This window comes from Hylobates moloch, unplaced genomic scaffold, assembly GCF_009828535.3.
Source record: "Hylobates moloch isolate HMO894 unplaced genomic scaffold, HMol_V3 SCAFFOLD_14, whole genome shotgun sequence".
Classification (NCBI taxonomy): Eukaryota; Metazoa; Chordata; class Mammalia; order Primates; family Hylobatidae; genus Hylobates; species Hylobates moloch.
In genome coordinates this window covers 55125042-55143312 of record NW_026652289.1, presented here as the reverse complement: position 1 = coordinate 55143312, position 18271 = coordinate 55125042, and the positions used below count along the sequence as shown (strand labels likewise).

At 37.8% G+C, this 18271-nt stretch overlaps 1 protein-coding gene across 2 annotated transcripts in view; it reads left to right on the top strand.

Annotated features, from left to right (window-relative positions):
* Window positions 1-18271, top strand: part of REC114 (REC114 meiotic recombination protein) — a 107524-nt gene that overhangs the window by 13964 nt on the left and 75289 nt on the right. For both annotated transcript variants that reach the window (XM_032176159.2, XM_058427182.1), the window contains exon 2: window positions 16974-17063. In XM_032176159.2, the coding sequence (XP_032032050.1) occupies window positions 16974-17063 (90 nt within the window). The remainder of the gene's footprint in view (window positions 1-16973; window positions 17064-18271) is intronic.

Genomic DNA, 18271 nt, shown 5'->3' with positions numbered 1-18271 from the left:
GCCTAATGTTGTGAATTTTACTTTGTTGGGTACAGGGTATTTTTGTATTTCTGTATTTCTGAGCTTTTTTTTTTTTTTCCTTTCAGATAAGTTATTTGGAAACAGTTTGATCCTTTCAAGTCTTGCTTTTAAGCTTTGTCAGCTGGGACCAGAGTGGCTGGGACTAGGGCTAATTTTTCCCACTTGTGAGGCAAAGCTCTTGAGTATTCTACTCAATGTAAATTGTTTTCTCTACTAAGAACAGGCACTATTCCCTGTCCTGTGTGAGCTCTGGGGATTACTCCCTTAAATTCTTTCAGGTGGTCCTTTCCCCGCCCTCTGGCAGTTTCCTTACGCATATATATATATATGTTGATCAGTACTCAGCTGAAGCAGAGGAGGAAGTTCTGCAAGTGTCTGGCGTTCTCCCTTTGTACAGGTCTCTCTTCTCTGGTGTTTTGTCTTGCAAACTGTAGCTGCGCTGACCTCCTAGGACTCCAAGCTTCATCTCCTCAACTCAATGAGACCTCACCAGGCTCTGCCTGGGTTTATCATCCTCGCACTCTGACCTGGAAACTCACGCCAAGAAGTAATCTGGGGCAGTGGTAAGGGCTCACTTCCTTCATTTTCTGTCATTTCTCAGGAATTACATCCTTTGTTACGTGATACCTATTGACTTGAGAGCTGTTGCTTCCTTTGATTTGTTCAGTTTTTTATTTCAGTTAGGAGGTATGAAATAACCTGTTAAGGAGGTACTTGTTAATTCCTGTTGGCCAGAAGAGGAAGTCCATAGTGAGTCTTTTGATTCAGTTCCACTTTGTTTTTCTACTGCAGGTCATCAAACAAAGCGTTATTAAATTATCTGCTAAGTACTTGACATTCAACTAGGCATTAGAGATGCTATGGAACTGTGTGCTTCACATAGTCGTAAAATATTATGTTACTTGAGTACAGGATTACAAGGATAGGTGGGGCTTGATCACTGGAGCCAAGATTCCTTCTGGTGAGCAGACAACTTTCGTCAGTCCTTTGGGGTGCTTCTTGAAAATGCAGCTTCATTGTTCCTGTGCTAGGCCTACTGAATCAACTTCTGGGGTGGCTCTCTAATTGATTCTATGAGTTGTAATCAGTCTTCATGGCCCAATTCTGAAGAAAGGGTGGTAGGGAAGAGGGGACAATTGACAAAGTGGTACTGATACTACATGGAACTTTCAATTTACAAAGTATTTTCATAAACCTCTTTCCATTTAATTCTCACATTAAGACTTCCTGGGTCTCATTACCATCTTATAGACAAAAAGCTGAGGCCTAATTAGGGTAAATAGTTTGCCAAAGGGTAACATAGGAAGTGTAGGAAGTGGAAGAATGAATTCTAAAACTCAGGTTTTCCTCAAGCCATTGCTTCTTCTGCCATACACTAACACTTACTACATTAGTTATCTTCTCATATGCAGATATAGGAGTATCATCAAGAGTTATTATTCTTTCATGTAGCATGCTTTTTTTGAAGAGTTAACAGGTAATATTTTGCATTAGGATTAAGATAGGCTCTGAGTGACATGTAACAGTGGATTAAATAAGATGAAAGTTTATGATTTTCCACATAGAAGTCCACCGCTGGTGTGGCACTGTAGTGATAGGTACTGAGGCTCCTTCTTTGTTCTCTGCATGGCCATGGTCTCACAGTCTGAGATAGAATCAGTATCCTAGACAGCTTGTGGAGGAGGGGATAAAGAAATGGACAAAGCTATATGATTGCTATCTCTTAAGGAAGATTCCTGTAAGCCACCACGACACTTTCCTAGAACACAGTGGCCAGAACTTAAGACCTGTGGCCATCCTAGCTGCACGGGCAGCTGGTATATATGGTCTGTATTCCACAAGTTCATATGTCTAGCTAAAAAACTAAGGGTTCTATTACGCCATAAGAAGGAAAAATGGATATTGGAGGGTAACTGGCAGTCTGCCACACAGTTCTCTTCTGAATCTAGAGACTGCTAAGAAATGAAGACTTATTCTTTGAGTCCCTGGTTGGAATAACAAAAACAACTATTTAATGAGTAATTATTGTATGTTAATACCTAGAACACTGCTTGGCAGATGCCCCCAAAATATTAATTGAAGGAATGAAGGCCAGACATTCTGCTAAGCATCTGATCTCACATACCATTTAATCTTTCAGATGATCCTATAAGGTAGCATTACAATTTTTATTTTACATTTTACAGATGCGGTAATTATACTTTTTCTTTCTTTTTTTTTTTTTTTTTTTTTGGAGACAGTCTCACTCTGGCACTCAGACTGGAGTGCAGTGGTGCAATCTTGGCTCACCACAATCTCCACCTCGCAGGGTCAAGCAGTTCTCCTGCCCCAGCCTCCTGAGTAGCTGAGATTACAGTTGCCTGCCACTACCGCCTGGCTAATATTTGTGTTTTTTCAGTAGAGACGGTTTCACCATGTTGGCCAGGCTGTTTTTGAGCTCCTGACCTCAAACGATCCATCCGCCTCTGCCTCCCAAAGTGTTGGGATTACAGGCATGAGCCACCGTGCCCAGCCCTAATTAAATATGCTTCTAAATGGCAAAACTGGAATTTGATCCTAGCTGTAATTCCAGATATTTTATAAAGTAGTAGTCGTTAGTGCTGTTCACCAAATATGCTCAGATTGTATATTCCTGGCCTCTTGAAGTTAAGTTTTATATATGACTGGTTTTGGCCAATGAAATGTGAGTAGAACCAACTGTCATGGGCAGAAGCTTTAAGAGCCAGTGCATGATTCATCTTATTCTTTTTCTTTGCCAGTGTTGCAGATATTGGCTTCTCTCTTAGCCTAGGTCCTACAGTGAAAACATAGGTGGTGTGAGGTAGAGTATGAAGACAGATAGAATAAGGGTGGATAGGTAATGTAAGTGAGAAATAAACCTTCGCTTTTGGGGGTTGTTAATTTCTGCAGCATACTGTAAGCTACACCTGACTGATATGGAAATTTTTTTTACTTTCGATTATGTTTAATTGAATTATGTCATGTACATTGTAGAGTGCATGGGCTTTTGAGGAAGAATCTTATAACTGATGTTCTAACATTTTTTTTTCTATGACAAAATTATTGGTTGTTCCAAAGCATTAGTTTATAAATGTTTCCAACTTGGGACCAGTCTTTGTTCTCTTTCTTCAGTAAACAAAATCTTAATTTTATTGTGTAACAGACATAGTTTTCATAGAGGCTATGGCTTGTTTATGAAACATGATTTAAAGTAGAATTTATCTGGACAAATAACTGAAGTTTTTTTCAGCTTAGTGGTTTAAGGAGTCTAAGAAGTTAGTTTAGAATGAGGCCCAAGAGTATTAAAATTCATTCATTTTTAGGATTTATTCTCTACCCAGTATGTGCCAGACACTATGCAAGGCTCTGTTTAGAGATGGTTAAAGCATCTCTACTCAAAGAGCTAGCCAATTAAGCTCAAGTACCTGCTTATTTCAATATAGGGTGTTTTTGACTTCACAAATGACAGCACTGTATCTGAGAAATAAAGTAAGGTGTTTCGTTAACTCAAATTTGAAATATAATTTGAATATTGGAACTGTTATGAGCTTAAGTGGGCTTTGTGAGTGAATAGAAGAGCATGCCTATGAAGATACCAAAGGTGAGTGTGAGAGTTGCAGAGACCTAGGATAGGTTTGGTAATGGGAAGTACCACTTTCTGGTATAGTTAGTGATTTTTATCAGATTTAGTAGTCTGGGAAATGTTTAAAGGATATTTTAAACATGTTGGAGAAATGTTGTGGGAGTATTTGTTATAGAAATAACCAGAGTGGCCTTGACTGGTAATTTCAAAGACATAAGGAACTTATTCTTCTGTTACATGGAAAGTGTTTTGAGTAAATGTAGTCTATTTATAGCTACTGATAGAGGTGATCAAGTTAATTCTAGTAATTGTGTTTAAAAAGACTGGATAATTTCATGACCAGTAATCTTAGGGATATGTGGTAAAAGTAGGGGAATTACATCTCATGCTTTGATACGTGAGATAATTTTTGTACATTGTAAAAGAAAAAATTCATATATATATGATTACATTTTGGTGGTGGGAAGGTCTGCGTGTTATTGCTATTGTTTTTTTATTGTTACAGTTAAAACTTTGTATTTCTGTGAAACACCAAAAAATGCTGAATTTTATTGTTTGGTAATTGGTATTTGGCAGGACCATTCTTATTAGCATAATACACTCTGCAAGTTTGTTGAAATAATTTATGAGACTCTTGCTACCAAGAGTCAGTGGGAAGGCAGTTGATAGCCTACTTAGCAATTTTGCACATTTTTCATATTTTATAGTGCATAAAATAGCAACTTGAGCCAATAAAGCTGTGACACTTTTTGAGGGGTCTTAAAAGCCGAAACCAAAACCCTTAATCTAGTACATAATTTAATTCATCACAATCTGAATAATACTATTTTCACCTTTCATGTAGATATAATTTAGGGTAAGTACATTTGGAATACTTTTCTGTATTTTCATACTCTTTTGACTTTTTTCTACCTAATTTTAGATTTTTCTTATTTACACATGCATGTAAATTTTGAGAAGATTCTCTGTTTAACCAATATGTAGGTTGTGCTATTGTTGTTTAACTGATGTATCAGCTTGTGATAGGGAGGTTCCAAATAAAGCTGTGTGTGCTGCTGTGTTGATGGCAACATACTGCCATAGGCAGAGGTCATGTTGATGTCAATGTTAAGCTACGTTTAGATTGGCAACTGGAACAAAGAGAAGATATAAACTTTATGTATGTTCTCTGTGACCCCTTAACATTAATCTCTTCTGTTATGATTTGGTCATTAGAGATAACATTTTTCTTTTTCTTTCTTTTTTTTTTTTTTTTTAAAGACAGAGTCTTGCTCTGTCACCCAGGCTGGAGTGCAGTGGTGCGATCTCGGCTCACCGCAACCTCTGCCGCCTGAGTTCAAGCGATTCTCCTGCCTCAGCCTCCTTAGTAGCTGGGATTACAGGCACCTGCCACTGTGCCCGACTAATTTTTGTATTTTTTGTAGAGATGGGGTTTCACCATCTTGGCCAGGATGGTCTTGAACTCCTGACCTTGTGATCCACCCACCTCAGCCTCCCAAAATTCTGGGATTACAGGTATGAGCCATCGCGCCTGGCCAACATTTTTCTTTAAGCTTTCCATATTGTGTTAATGTGAACATGCCAGTAGCATAAAGTTATCAGTCATTAAAGGTATTTCCCAAGGGCCAGAAATAAGCAATTTTTTTTCTCAGATACCTGGATTATGTTAGGTGTTATGATATTGGAATGTCTCGGTAGAATTAGGACATTATATTCAAATCCTAAATACAGTATCATTGTCCTTTGTGGTAAGCTGAATGCTTTTCTTAACCTTGATTCTAACTAGTCGACAAAGAACATGGGAGCCTCTAACAATTTGTATTCTAAAGCATTTCAAGCGTAATCAAAGGTAGACAGAATAATATAGCGATACAAGTATGCATCATCTAGCTTTAAGAATTACCAATTCGGGCCAGGTGCGGTGGCTCACGCCTGAAATCCCAGCACTTTGGGAGGCTGAGGCGGGCGGATCATGAGGTCAGGAGATCGAGACCATCCTGGCTAACACGATGAAACCCCATCTCCACTAAAAATACAAAAAATTAGCCGGGCGTGGTAGCAGGCGCCTGTAGTCCCAGCTACTCAAGCGGCTGAGGCAGGAGAATGGCGTGGACCTGGGAGGCGGAGCTTGCCCTAAGCCGAGATCATTCCTCTGCACTCCAGCCTGGGAGGCAGAGTGAGACTCAGTCTCAAAAAAAAAAAAAAAAAAATTACCACTTACAGCTAGTCTAATTTCATCTATACCCTATCTACTTCTTCTCATCATGTTATTTTGAAGCAAATCCCAGACATGATATCATTTTCATCAGTAATTATTTCAGTTCATATCTCTAAAAGAAAAAGGACTTTAAAAAAGCATAACCATAATACCCCAAAATTAACAATTCCGTAATATTATCAGTGTTCTTCAAATTTCAAGTAGTCTTATAAGTGTCATAATTCTTTTAAACATGGCCAAAAATTGTGATTGATTGGTGTATCTTTTAATTTTTAGGTTTCCCTGCAGTATTTCCCTGACCTCACCTCTCTCTCTTCCTTGCAGTTTAAGAAATCAGGTTGTTCTACAGAGTTTCTCAGTCTGGATTTTGCTGACCGCCATCTCTGTGGTACAGTTTAATGTGATCCTTTGTGCTCTGTGTTTCTTGTGAACTGGTCATTGAATCTAGAGGCTTTGTCAAATTCAGGTTGGATTTTCTTGTATTTTCTTTATATATCATCTGGAATATTTCTGTAAAGAAAAACATCCCCTTATCTATTAGAGGTTACCTGGTGGTTGGTTTTTATAGCAGAGCTAGGATAAATTCTTGATTCTTTCTCTTCATTTACCACTTAAAAAATGAGTTAAGCTGGGCGCTGTGGTTCACACCTGTAATTCTAGCACTTTGGGAGGCCCAGGTGGGTGAATCACTTGAGGTCAAGAGTTTGAGACCAGCTTGGCCGACATAGTGAAACCCCATCTCTACTAAAAATACAAAAATTAGCTGGGTATGGTGGCGCATGCCTGTACTTGGGAGGCTGAGGCAGGAGAATCACTTCAACCCACGAGACAGAGGTTTCAGTGAGCCAAGATCGTGCCACTGCACTCCAGCCTCGGTGACAGGAAAAGAAAAAAAAAAAAAAGGAGTTGGTTCCCTAGATTCCTTCGGTGTTGAAGGAGGATGTTTTTGTTTTTAACTAGAAGCTTTTAAGATCTTCTTCTATCCATGGAATTCAGGAATTTAATCCGGATATGTCTAGTTATTGATTTTTTAAAAACCCCCATCCCCATTAACGCCTGGAACTTAAACCCTTTCTGTCTTCAGTCTCACTTCTTTCTGCAGTTGTAGAATATTTCATTCTATTATTTTTTCAATCGGTTCCTTTCCTCAGTCTTTTCTTCTCCCTCTACTTTAGCCCCTCTCACTAACGTTTTTTCTCCTGGATCTGAATCTTTGCTCCATGTATCTTATATTGTTACACATGATTTCTTTCTCCTAGTTTTGCTCTATTTTTCTCCCACTTGCTCTTTTAAACTATTAATTTGGCCTCAATAGTGTCCATCCAATTCTTCAATTAGCTATTGAATTTTTGTATTCATAAAATAGTTTTAGCTTCGAGATTCTCCTTGTGTGAATAATAATTATATTTATTATTTAATAAGAAATATAGAAATATATATTTATTATTATTATTATTATAGTTATTATTTGGTTCAAGCTATTGTCAGTCTCCTCTAGCAGTTTGTTCCCCCAGGAGCCTCGTGTGTTGGGTTTTCTGTTGTTCTTCATTGCTTTAGCCCATTGGGTATGTAGCTATTTTCCTTTGTCTAACTTATGGCTCTTTTCACTCCTGGGTCTCACCTCCAAGAGTGGACACTTTCAGTGGTGAGTGTTGGGAGATGCAGAAGTCACAGTGCTGTGGGCCTCCTGTAGAGAAGTAGGAAGGACTCAGTTAACTTGGCCAACTCCTTTGTGACTCCTTGGAGGTTGAGAGACCACTAGGAACTTCAGAGCACACAGTCTGGTCTGCCCATCTCCATGAGGTCCACAAATTTCTAGGGACTAGGCTCTCTCACAAGAACTGCAGCATTGTCTTTGCTTCAGGGCTCCTTGCTTAGTACCTCCTTTCTCCTGTAGGGGGAAAACATCCTACTAGCTCTTTTTTTTGTGGACCCTGAGACCTCAGTCCACCCTTCTGGCTCTCTTGGATGATGTTTTTTTTTTTTTTTTTTTGAGATGGAGTCTCGCTGTGTTGCCCAGTCTGGATTGCAATGGTGCAATCTCAGCTCACTGCAACCTCTGCCTCCCGGGTTCAAGAGATTAACCTGCCTCAGCCTCCTGAGTAGCTGGGATTACAGGCACCTACCACCATGCCCAGCTAATTTTTGTATTTTTAGTAGAGACAGGGTTTCGCCATCTTGGCCAGACTGGTTTCGAACTCCTGACCTCATGTGATCTGCCTGCTTCGGCCTCCCAAAGTGCTGGGCTTACAGGTGTGAGTCACTGTCCCCTGCCAGATGCTGGTCTTAATTGCTTAAGGAAAGGTAATTGGCATTTGGATTAGATTTGGAAAGAGAAGACTTCAGGGATGCAATGAAGCTACCATTTTTTCTTGAACCCCTTGGAAGTTCTTAAAATGGATATTTTCTAACTATATGAGCACATTACGTAGACCTTTTGGATGAGGGATTGCAACAGACGTCTGAAAAATCATAAGCCTGGAATTCTCCTCCCCCAGATAGCTGGTTAACTCTCATACCTTTGGTCTTTGCTCAAGCCTCACCTTCTCAGATGCCTACCTTAACCTCTCTATTTATATTGTAATATCTGTGTCCTGTCTTTGCACTTTGATTCCACTTGCCCTGCTCTATTTCTTCCCTAGCTCTTAGCATTATCTCATATACTAGATAATTTATTTACTATGTTCAGTGATGTGTCTAGAACGTCTGACACCTAGAATGAATATTTTTTTAACATCTTCTTCCCCTGAATGATGAAATTATTTTCAGAAATAATCATTAAGTTAAATGAAAAATATTATGCAGCGGACATTTTCTCTTACTGAATTTTGTTATAATAATTATGCCAAATAAATAAGAAAAATACAGTATAAGGCAGGAAAAAAATCCACAACTAGCCCATTGTTTTTATTTTATGTTATGTTATTTTATTTTATTTTGAGATGGAGTCTTGCTCTGTCACCCAGGCTGGAGTGCAGTGGTGCGATCTCAGCTCATTGCAACCTCCGCCTCCCGGGTTCAAGCGATTCTTCTGCCTCAGCCTCCTGAGTAGCTGGGACTACAGGCACGCACCACCATGCCTGGCTAATTTTTTCATTTTTTTAGTAGAGACGGGGTTTCACCAGTTGGTCAGGCTGGTCTCAATCTCTTGACCTCATGATCCGCCCACCTCGGCCTCCTGAAGTTCTGGGATTACAGGCATGAGCCACTGCACCCGGCCACCAATTGTTTTTATATCTAGTTAATTGTTTGAACTTGGATTCTGCAGTTACAGACTGATATTTTATGTAATTGTTCATTAACTAATAAGTGAAGTTTTTTTAAGTAAAACTAAGCATTTCCAGCTGGGTTCGGTGGCTCATGCCTGTAATCCCAGCACTTTGGGAGTCCGAGGCAGATGGATCACGAGGTCAGGAGTTTGAGACCAGCCTGGCCAACATAGTGAAACCCCATCTCTACCGAAAATACAAAAAATTAGCCGAGTGTGGTGGTATGTGCCTGTAATCCCAGCTACTCAGGAGGCTGAGGCAGGACAATCGCTTGAACCTGGGAGGCAGAGGTTGCAGTGAGCCAAGATGGTGCCATTGCATTCTAGCCTGGGCGACAGAGCAAGACTCCCTCTGGGGGAAGGAAAACAACAACAACAACAACAAAAACCTAAGCATTTCCAAAAGGTACAATTTACGCAACTATTAATAAAATTGCTGATATGTTTTATCCCCTCTTAATGTTCTTCAGTTTCAAAACACTTAATTTGAAGAGAATAAATTTCAATGTTAAAGATATCGTTCAAATTTAGTAAAATATTTTGTGAACTAAAATTTGCACTTATTAAATAAGTTACATCTTGCTATTCACACTTGTAACAGTGTTTTAAATTTTAGACACAAATACCAAAAGGTCCCATAAAAATGACAGAATTGGAGTGCCTCAAGTTGTTTCTTGGTCTTTACAATCACTGTGCTATCTTTGTTTTATTTTGAATCTATCATTTAAATGCACAAGAATGTAGTACCACAGGGATGGAAAAGCCAACTGCATCCTAAGAAAGGGTTGGAATTAAGAACTTCATGTTAAGCAGTCTTCAGGTTTAACAAAGCATGGTGCACCAATTTTGAAACAAATGTATGTGCCTAAGTTTGCATGGATGGGGGTTAGCTGTAACTGGGAGTTTCCCCAGTGAACTTATATGTAGACAACAATTTAAGAATAAATAATAAATCTGATAATTTGAAGCTTACATATATATTATTTAAACTCAGCAGTAACTGCAGTAATTATTTGGAACTTAGACCAACAAAATTTTTTTCAGGAAGGAGTATTTTTATCACTAACATTGATTAGAATTACTGGCACATGGTGGTAATAAACTGATTTTAGTCAGCTTTTTAATTGTTTATAAATTCTCTACAGACCAAGCATTCCTTTATTGCCAGCACCTGCAGTGTACTGCTCCCAACATCCCACCTTTGATATGTCACTAATTATATTTGTTGTTTATTGTCTGTATCCTTGCTCTGCATCACCATTTCATGCTTGCTCCATTAGGATGAGGATTTGTGTTTTGTTCAGTGATACTGCAATCATATTTGTTGAATGGAAGAAATGAATTAATGAAGTTAAAGTTCAGAGACTTTCTATGTCTTTTTTCTTCTCCAAATTATAAGAGGGATCAGTACATAGTGGATACTTTGCTATTGTTAACTCACTGACTTAAATGCTTGGCATATAGTCTCTTTGGACTCTTGCATTTCTTGAAAAATTTGGAATTTTGATTGGGATTGGATAGATCAACTTGGAGAATTGGCGTCTGTACTAATTTCTTACTGCTGCTGTAACAAGCTATAAACTTAGTGGCTTAAAACAACGCAAACATTAGCTTATAGTTCTAGAGGTCAGAAATTTTAAATGGGTTTATTGAGCTAAAATCAAGGTGTCAGGAGGACTGCATTCCTTCTGGAGGCTCAAGAATCCTTTTTTTTTTTTTTCCTGGCCTTCTCTAACACATAGAGGTTGCCTGCATTCCTTAGTTTGTTACCCACCTTCCATCCTCAATGCCAGCAATCACATTCCTTCTCTTTCTGCCTCCTTCTTTCCCTTATAAGGATGCTTCTGATTACAATAGGTTCACCTGGATAATTCAGGGCTATGTCTCCAGCTCAAGATATTTTAACTTAATCACATATGCAACATCCCTTTGCTATGTAAGATAACATATTACAGGTTCCAGGTATTGGGACGTAGACATCATTAGGGGGACCATTGTTCTGCCTATTACAGCATTTTAATAATATTAAATCTTCCTATCTGTGAACAAAATATTTCTCTCCATATATTTAAGTGTTCTTAAATTTCTCTCAATTTTCAATGTGCTGGTCTTCTTTTGTCATATTTATCCCTTAGTATTTTGTATTTTTGATGTTGTAAATTTTGATGCTTTTAAAATTTCAGGTTCTAGTTCTTCATTAGTGTATGTAAATACAATTGGTTTTTATTTATTGATCTTATGTAACCTTTCTAAAATTCACTTATTAGTTCTAGTAAAATCAACTGGATTTTCTCCAATCTGGATGCTTTTTCATTCTTTTTCCTGTCTGATTACAGTGGTAAGAACTTCTGTTAACAATGTTGAATAGAAGTGGTGAAAGTGGACATCTTGTCTTGTTTCGTAGGGAGAAAGCTTTCAGTATGAAGTTAACTGTAGGGTTTTTTTTTTTTTTATATATACATGCCCTCTATCAGCTTGAGGAAGTTACTTCTATTCCTGGTTTGCTGAGTTTTAAAATCAGGAATAGATGTTGGATTTTGTCAAATGTTTTTTCTACATTCTCTTGTATTGAGGTGATCATATGTTTTTTTTTTTTTTTTTAAATATGTTAACATGGTGAATTACTTTGAGTTCACAATATTTCTGATTTCCCTTTTAATTTCTTATTTACCCATGAGTAAATAAGAATATTTGGGGTTTTTTTTTTCAGACCTTTCTGTTATTGATTTCTAATTTAATTCATCTGCGCTCAGGTAACATTCTCTTAAATCAACCCGGCCGGGCGCGGTGGCTCACGCTTGTAATCCCAGCACTTTGGGAGGCCGAGGCGGGCGGATCATGAGGTCAGGAGATCGAGACCACGGTGAAACCCCATCTCTACTAAAAATACAAAAAAAAAAAATTAGCCGGGCGTGGTGGCGGGCGCCTGTAGTCCCAGCTACTCGGAGAGGCTGAGGCAGGAGAATGGCGTGAACCCCGGGAGGCGGAGCTTGCAGTGAGCCGAGATTGCGCCACTGCACTCCAGCCTGGGCGACAGAGCAAGACTCTGTCTCAAAAAAAAAAAAAAAAAAAATCAACCCAAACTTGTTCTGTGGCTCAGAATATAGTCTTTGTGAATGCTCTGTGTATACTTGAGAAGAATGTGTTTTGTGTTGGTGTTAGATGGAGTGTTGAATAAATGTCGATCAATCATGTTGGTTGACAGTTGCTCAAGTCTACTATATACTTGGTGATTTGCTATGTGCTTTTTCTATCAGTTATTGAGAGAGGGGTATTAAAATCTGACTGTAATTGTGAACTTGTCTATTTCCCCTTACAGTTCTATCACTTACTGCTTCGTGTATTTTTAAGCTCTTTATTGGAGGAATACATGTTTGGGATGATTATCTTTCTTGATTAATTGACCCTTTTATTATTTGAAATGACCTTCTTTGTAACCTTTTGATATTCTTGTCTAATATTAATAAAACCACTCCAGTTTTTATTTTTTATTTTTATCTTTTTAGTGAAAGAGTCTCACTGTGTTACCCAGGCCTCTGGGTGCAGTGTGCAGAGTGCAGTGGTGCAATCATAGCTTACAGCAGCCTCAAACTCCTGAGCTCAAGTGATCCTTCTCCTTCAGCCTCCCAAGCAGCTGGGACTACAGGCGTGTATCACCATGCCTGGCTAATTTTTAAAATTTCTGTAGAAATTGAGTCTTGCCATGTTGCCCAGGCTGATCTCAAATTCCTGGCCTTAGGCAAGCCTTAGACTCTTTTTTTTTTTTTTTTAAAGACTGTCTCCCTCTGTTGTCCAGGCTGGAGTGCAGTGGCGCGATCTTGGCTCACTGCAAGCTCCACCTCCCGGGTTCACGCCATTCTCCTGCCGCAGCCTCCCGAGTAGCTGGGACTACAGGTGCCCGCCACCATGCCTGGCTAATTTTTTGTATTTTTAGTAGAGATGGGGTTTCACCGTGTTAGCCAGGGCAAGCCTGTGCTGAGATTGTAGGAGTGAGCCGCTGTGCCTGGCCTTACTCCAGCTTTCTTTTGACTAGCATTAGCTTGGTATATATTTTTTCTATCCTTTTGTTTTTAACCTGTTTGTTTTTATATTTAAAGTGCATTTCTTGTAGGCATCATATGGTTTGTTTTGTCTTTTTATCCAATCTGACAACCTCTGCCTTTAATTGAGGTATTTACATTTAAATGTACTATTACATTTAATATGATTATTGATAGGGTTGGGTTTAAGTCTGTTATCTTGCTATTTGTTTTATAATTTTCCCATCTGTTCTTTGTTCCCTTTTAATTTTGATCCTGCCTTTTGTTTGGATTAATTGAATATTGTTTATCAATATAATCCCATTTATCAGTTATCTTTTAAAGATAGATAAAATTTTTATGTATTTGCCCATGTAATTACTATTTCCAGCACTCTTTATTCTTTTGTGGAGATCTTAGTTTTTATCTGGTATAATTTTCTTTCTTCCTGAAGGACTTCCTTTCACATTTCTTTCAGTGCAGATCTGCTGGTGATGAATTCTTTCTGAAGACATCTTTATTTCGTTTGAAAATTTTGCATTTTAATATGGTACCTTCATTTAGAAGTTAATATTTACTTAACCATCCAACAAAATATTGGGTGTCTCTTGTGTGCCAGGTACTATCCTAGGCATTTGAATATAACAGTGTCCAAAACGGGGAAAAAAATTCTGTATCTTCGTGGAGCTTGATTTCTGCTCAGGGAAAACTGGTAACAAGTAAATATAACAAAGTGGTAAGAGCTATGGATAAAAATAAAGCTGGAGAAGGCAATAGGAGTGGTGTGGTTTAGGTAACATGGGGGAGTTTTCAGTTGGATGGTTAGGAAAAGTTTTACCTGAAAACATGATATTTAAGCCAAGGTTTGAAGATGGAGTGAGTCATATGGTATCTAGGAGAAGAGAATTTCAGATAGAACAGCAATTGTGAAAGCCCTGAGGTTTATAATAATCAGTGTGCCTTAGTGGGTTCAGGGAGCAGGAAGGAGGCTAGTGTGGCTGATCAGAGTGCACAGTGGGTGGGTGCTAGAGGACAAGAGCAGACAGGCAGTGGAGGGCCTAGACCATGGAGTACATTGCAGGAGCTTCTGAATGAGATAGGGAGCTATTGCAGGGCTGTAAGCTGGAAATGACATGATCTGACTTATATTTTTAAAGGATCACTGTGGCTACTGTATAGAGAATAAACTCTGTGTTGGAGAAGGGAAGCAAGAACAGAAATGGAAAAGTCAGTTAGGAGATTATTATAATAATCCAACTAGAGAGAATGATAATTTAGACAAGGCCTGTAAGAAGTGATTGAATTATGGGTATTTTGAAGATAGACATGAAGGATTTGCTGATGGATTGGATATGGGTGTGAGAAAAGGAGTCAAGAATGATTCCATGGTTTAGCTGAAGAAATGGAAGGAAAGAATTAATGTCTTCAGTGTTGCATATAGAAACCTGAAAAAGAAGAAAATTATTTTCTGAGGTGAAAATATTGTGGGGTCAAATGTCTACAACAGCCTAGCACAGGGTAGGTACTTTGTAAATAATGAATGAGAAGGTTAGGAGTTCAAGTTAGGGACTGTTAATTTTGAGATAACTATTAAACCTTTACATGGAGATGTTGATTGGTTGATTAAATGTAGCAATTTGGAGGGCAAGAGAGTAGTCTAAACTGGGGCTCTCCTGGAAGTTGTTGGCCATGATTTGAAAAAAATAAAATAATTTGGGAAAAATAGAAATCTTTATAATGAGTGTTTCTATCCAACAAGAGACATATGTAAGAATGTTCGTAACAGCATTATTTGTAGTGAACCTAAACTGGAAAAAATACCCATCAGCAAAAAAAAAAAAAAAAAAAAAGGTGGTATCGTCATAGAATGTATTCAAGAATAATGAAAATGAATACACATGCAACAACATTGATGAAGCCAAATGTCAAATAATTCTTTATGATTCCACTCATATAATTAAAACTAAAGTATAGTGTTAGAAGTCAGGATGGGAGATTATTTTAAGGGAAAAAGAAGCAGATAGTGATTTTAAGACGGCAAACACTAGAGGACCTTCTGGAAATCTGGTAATGTTCTATTTCTTCATCTGGGTGATGTGTTTGCTTTGTCATCGTTCATTGAGCTGTACACTTATATTTTGATGCTTTTTGGTATATATGTTACATTTCTTAAAACATTAAACTATCGTGTAACACATTGCCTTCCAAAGAATTCGTTGACCAGACTGTAGTTGCGAAAGCTATACTTGACTCCTAGCTATGCTTCTGGTTCTAACTAGTCATAAAACACACAGGATAATTCATTTAAACTGTGACAGGAAGAGTGTTGTGCCACTGACCAAGTTCCAAATACTGGGAAAGAGGGAGAATTACAACCACTGAAGGAATTAGTGCAGGTCTTATTGTATCCCCTTTGATATCTAAAATGTTATTCACTTTTTAAGTTTGGAATTTAAAATGAATTAGAGAAAACACAGTAGAAATCTTGGATTTAAAAATAGCATTAAAACTCCAAACCCCACATATGAAACTATAAGAGCATTATTAGTAGAATGCAGTAACCTCATAAAAACATATCTAAGTTGAATTAGGTATGTGTTAATTATTTTGAACTTTGGGCATTAAGATGAGTCTATAACTTATTGTTTATATAAGGATGTTTACCTTACAGTGTTAATTAAGGATATGAAAGCCACCTACATAGTATAGTCACTTAAGACCCAGATCCCACTCTAATGTATCTATCAGTCATGTCCTTCCTGACATTTTGATTTAATTTCTTCGGTTCCTCACTACATCTCAATAGGTTGGAACTATAGATCAAATCTAACAAGATAAAATATAATGGGGCTAATCCAAGGTTTTATGTTGAGGTTCAAGATGAATAAAGGGAAGTATCATTTACCAACATAGGTAATGAAGTGTCAGGAGGTTATATTGATTTAAGATCAAACTCTTCAGTGTACTACCCTCTCAAAAAGTTAATGTGATTATAGGCAACACTATTGCAAGTAATGGGAGATAATTAGACTACACCAAGCAGATTACGGTAAGTTTATGGCACCATAATTTAAGAGTGACACTGACAAACTAGAGCTCATCCAAAGGAAAGCACCAGATGTTAAGGGGTTAATGAAAAATGGATGGCCGGGTGCGATGGCTCATGCCTGTAATCCCAGCACTTTGGGAGGCTGTGGGCAGATACTTGAGGTCAGGAGTTCGAGACCAGCCTGACGAACATGGTGAAACCCCATCTGCACTAAAAATACAAAAATTAACTGGGCATGGTGGCGCATGCCTGTAATCCCAGCTGCTCAGGAGGCTGAGGCAGGAGAATCGCTTGAACACATAAGGCAGAGGTTGCTGTGAGCCGAGATCACACCATTGCACTCCAGCCTGGGCAACAAGAGCAAAACTCTGTCTCAAAAAAAGAAAAAAGAAAAGAAAAATGGATTACATGGCGGAAGAAATTGGGACTGTGAAGTCTTACAGCAACTCTTTAAGGTGCTATCTCCATTTTACAGAAAGAATACTGAGGCTCAGAGAGAATAAATTATTTATTAAAATGTAACTAAAAAGTGGTTGGCTCAGGACCCACAACTCATGATTCTTAATCTGATGTTCTTTCTGTTTCAAAATATTGGCTTTTAATTTTATTTTTTAAAAGTCTGGCTGTTAGCCTCTATATATGGGGAAACTTAAAGCTGTAAGGGAGGGGTTACAGATTAAATGAATGCAAAAGTGAAGAGAATGCTTGGAGTAGAAAGATCAATATGAGAAAACAGCTTGGTCATCAGTATTATAAGTTTATCAGTTATAGAAATGTACTCTCTTTTACATATTTTTCTCTTTCTCTCTTTCAAGGTTTTTGATTCCAATGAAGAATCTGGGTATCTTGTTCTCACCATAGTTATATCAGGTCATTTCTTCATTTTCCAAGGACAGACACTACTGGTAGGTTTTATGCATAATAGTTTAATATGGAAATATATCTTTGTCTTCTTAGCTTTGCGTGAATTTTTGTATCCTCAAGCTTCTTCAGTCTCACTGAAATTCATCAAGGTCAACACATTAAGCATTTATCAAATGTGCCATGACAGTGGGAAATACAGAAACGTACTGAATATTGCCTGACCTAAAGGGGTTTAGGATTTTGTTGGGAGTCAGAGTGGATCAAAATGATTGAAATTAACCAGTATGATAAAGGATTCTGCAGTAAGGGAGATTGAGTTAAGATAGGCTTGTTAACAGAGACAAGTGTGGAAGGTTTTCCAGATAGGGAAAACAGCATATGCAGGGGGATAGATTTTCAGAAATAAAGAAAACAAAAAGGTGTTATTGTTAATTGATAGAGTCCTCTATAAAACTCTAATTCTATGGTGATGCATGTGTTCTTTATTCTGAATATATGTACACTTTAGGAAATTTTGAAATGAAGAAATATGTAAAGAAAATAAGAATCAACTTGGTTGAAAGTTTAGGTTTTATTTGGTACATAGAAACCAAATGAAAGAACAAAAACAATTGGTAACTTCCAATCAAAGGAATTGTACAAGAAAGGAACGTATAATGGAAAGTTGTTATATCATTTAGCTGTGAATGGGGTCTACATTGACATAAATTCATACAACAAATATTTACTATCTACATGGGCAAATTTAACAAATATTTATTGAGTAATTATATATGCTAGGCATTTTAAGGGATTCTAGGGATATAGCAGTGAACAGTGAAGACAGAAATCCCTTTCATCATGGGATATCATCATTCTAGTGGGGGAAAAACAGCAATAAGCAAATAGGTCAAATACATTTAAAAGACATTAATTTTTTTTGGATCGCTTACATGTTCTATCATAATATGGTAGGATCTCACATGTGTATATTGTGATGATTCATCTTTCTGCTTAAATATAGCCTTCTCATTGAATGTGAAATGACCTGCAAAGTCATCTTTGTATTCCTTGTGACTTTTAAAACTGCAGCATGAGTTGTACTATTTTACTTTATCTGCTACTGTCAGGGTCTGCATCAGTTGCAAGAGATAAGGTTTCTTCAGCTGCTAATGAGTACTGGAAATGGTAGACTTCAAGGATACCTAGTGCACAGCTAGTTCTCCCTGCCAATATCATGGGTCTTTGCTGAATGGTGGCATTAATGCAG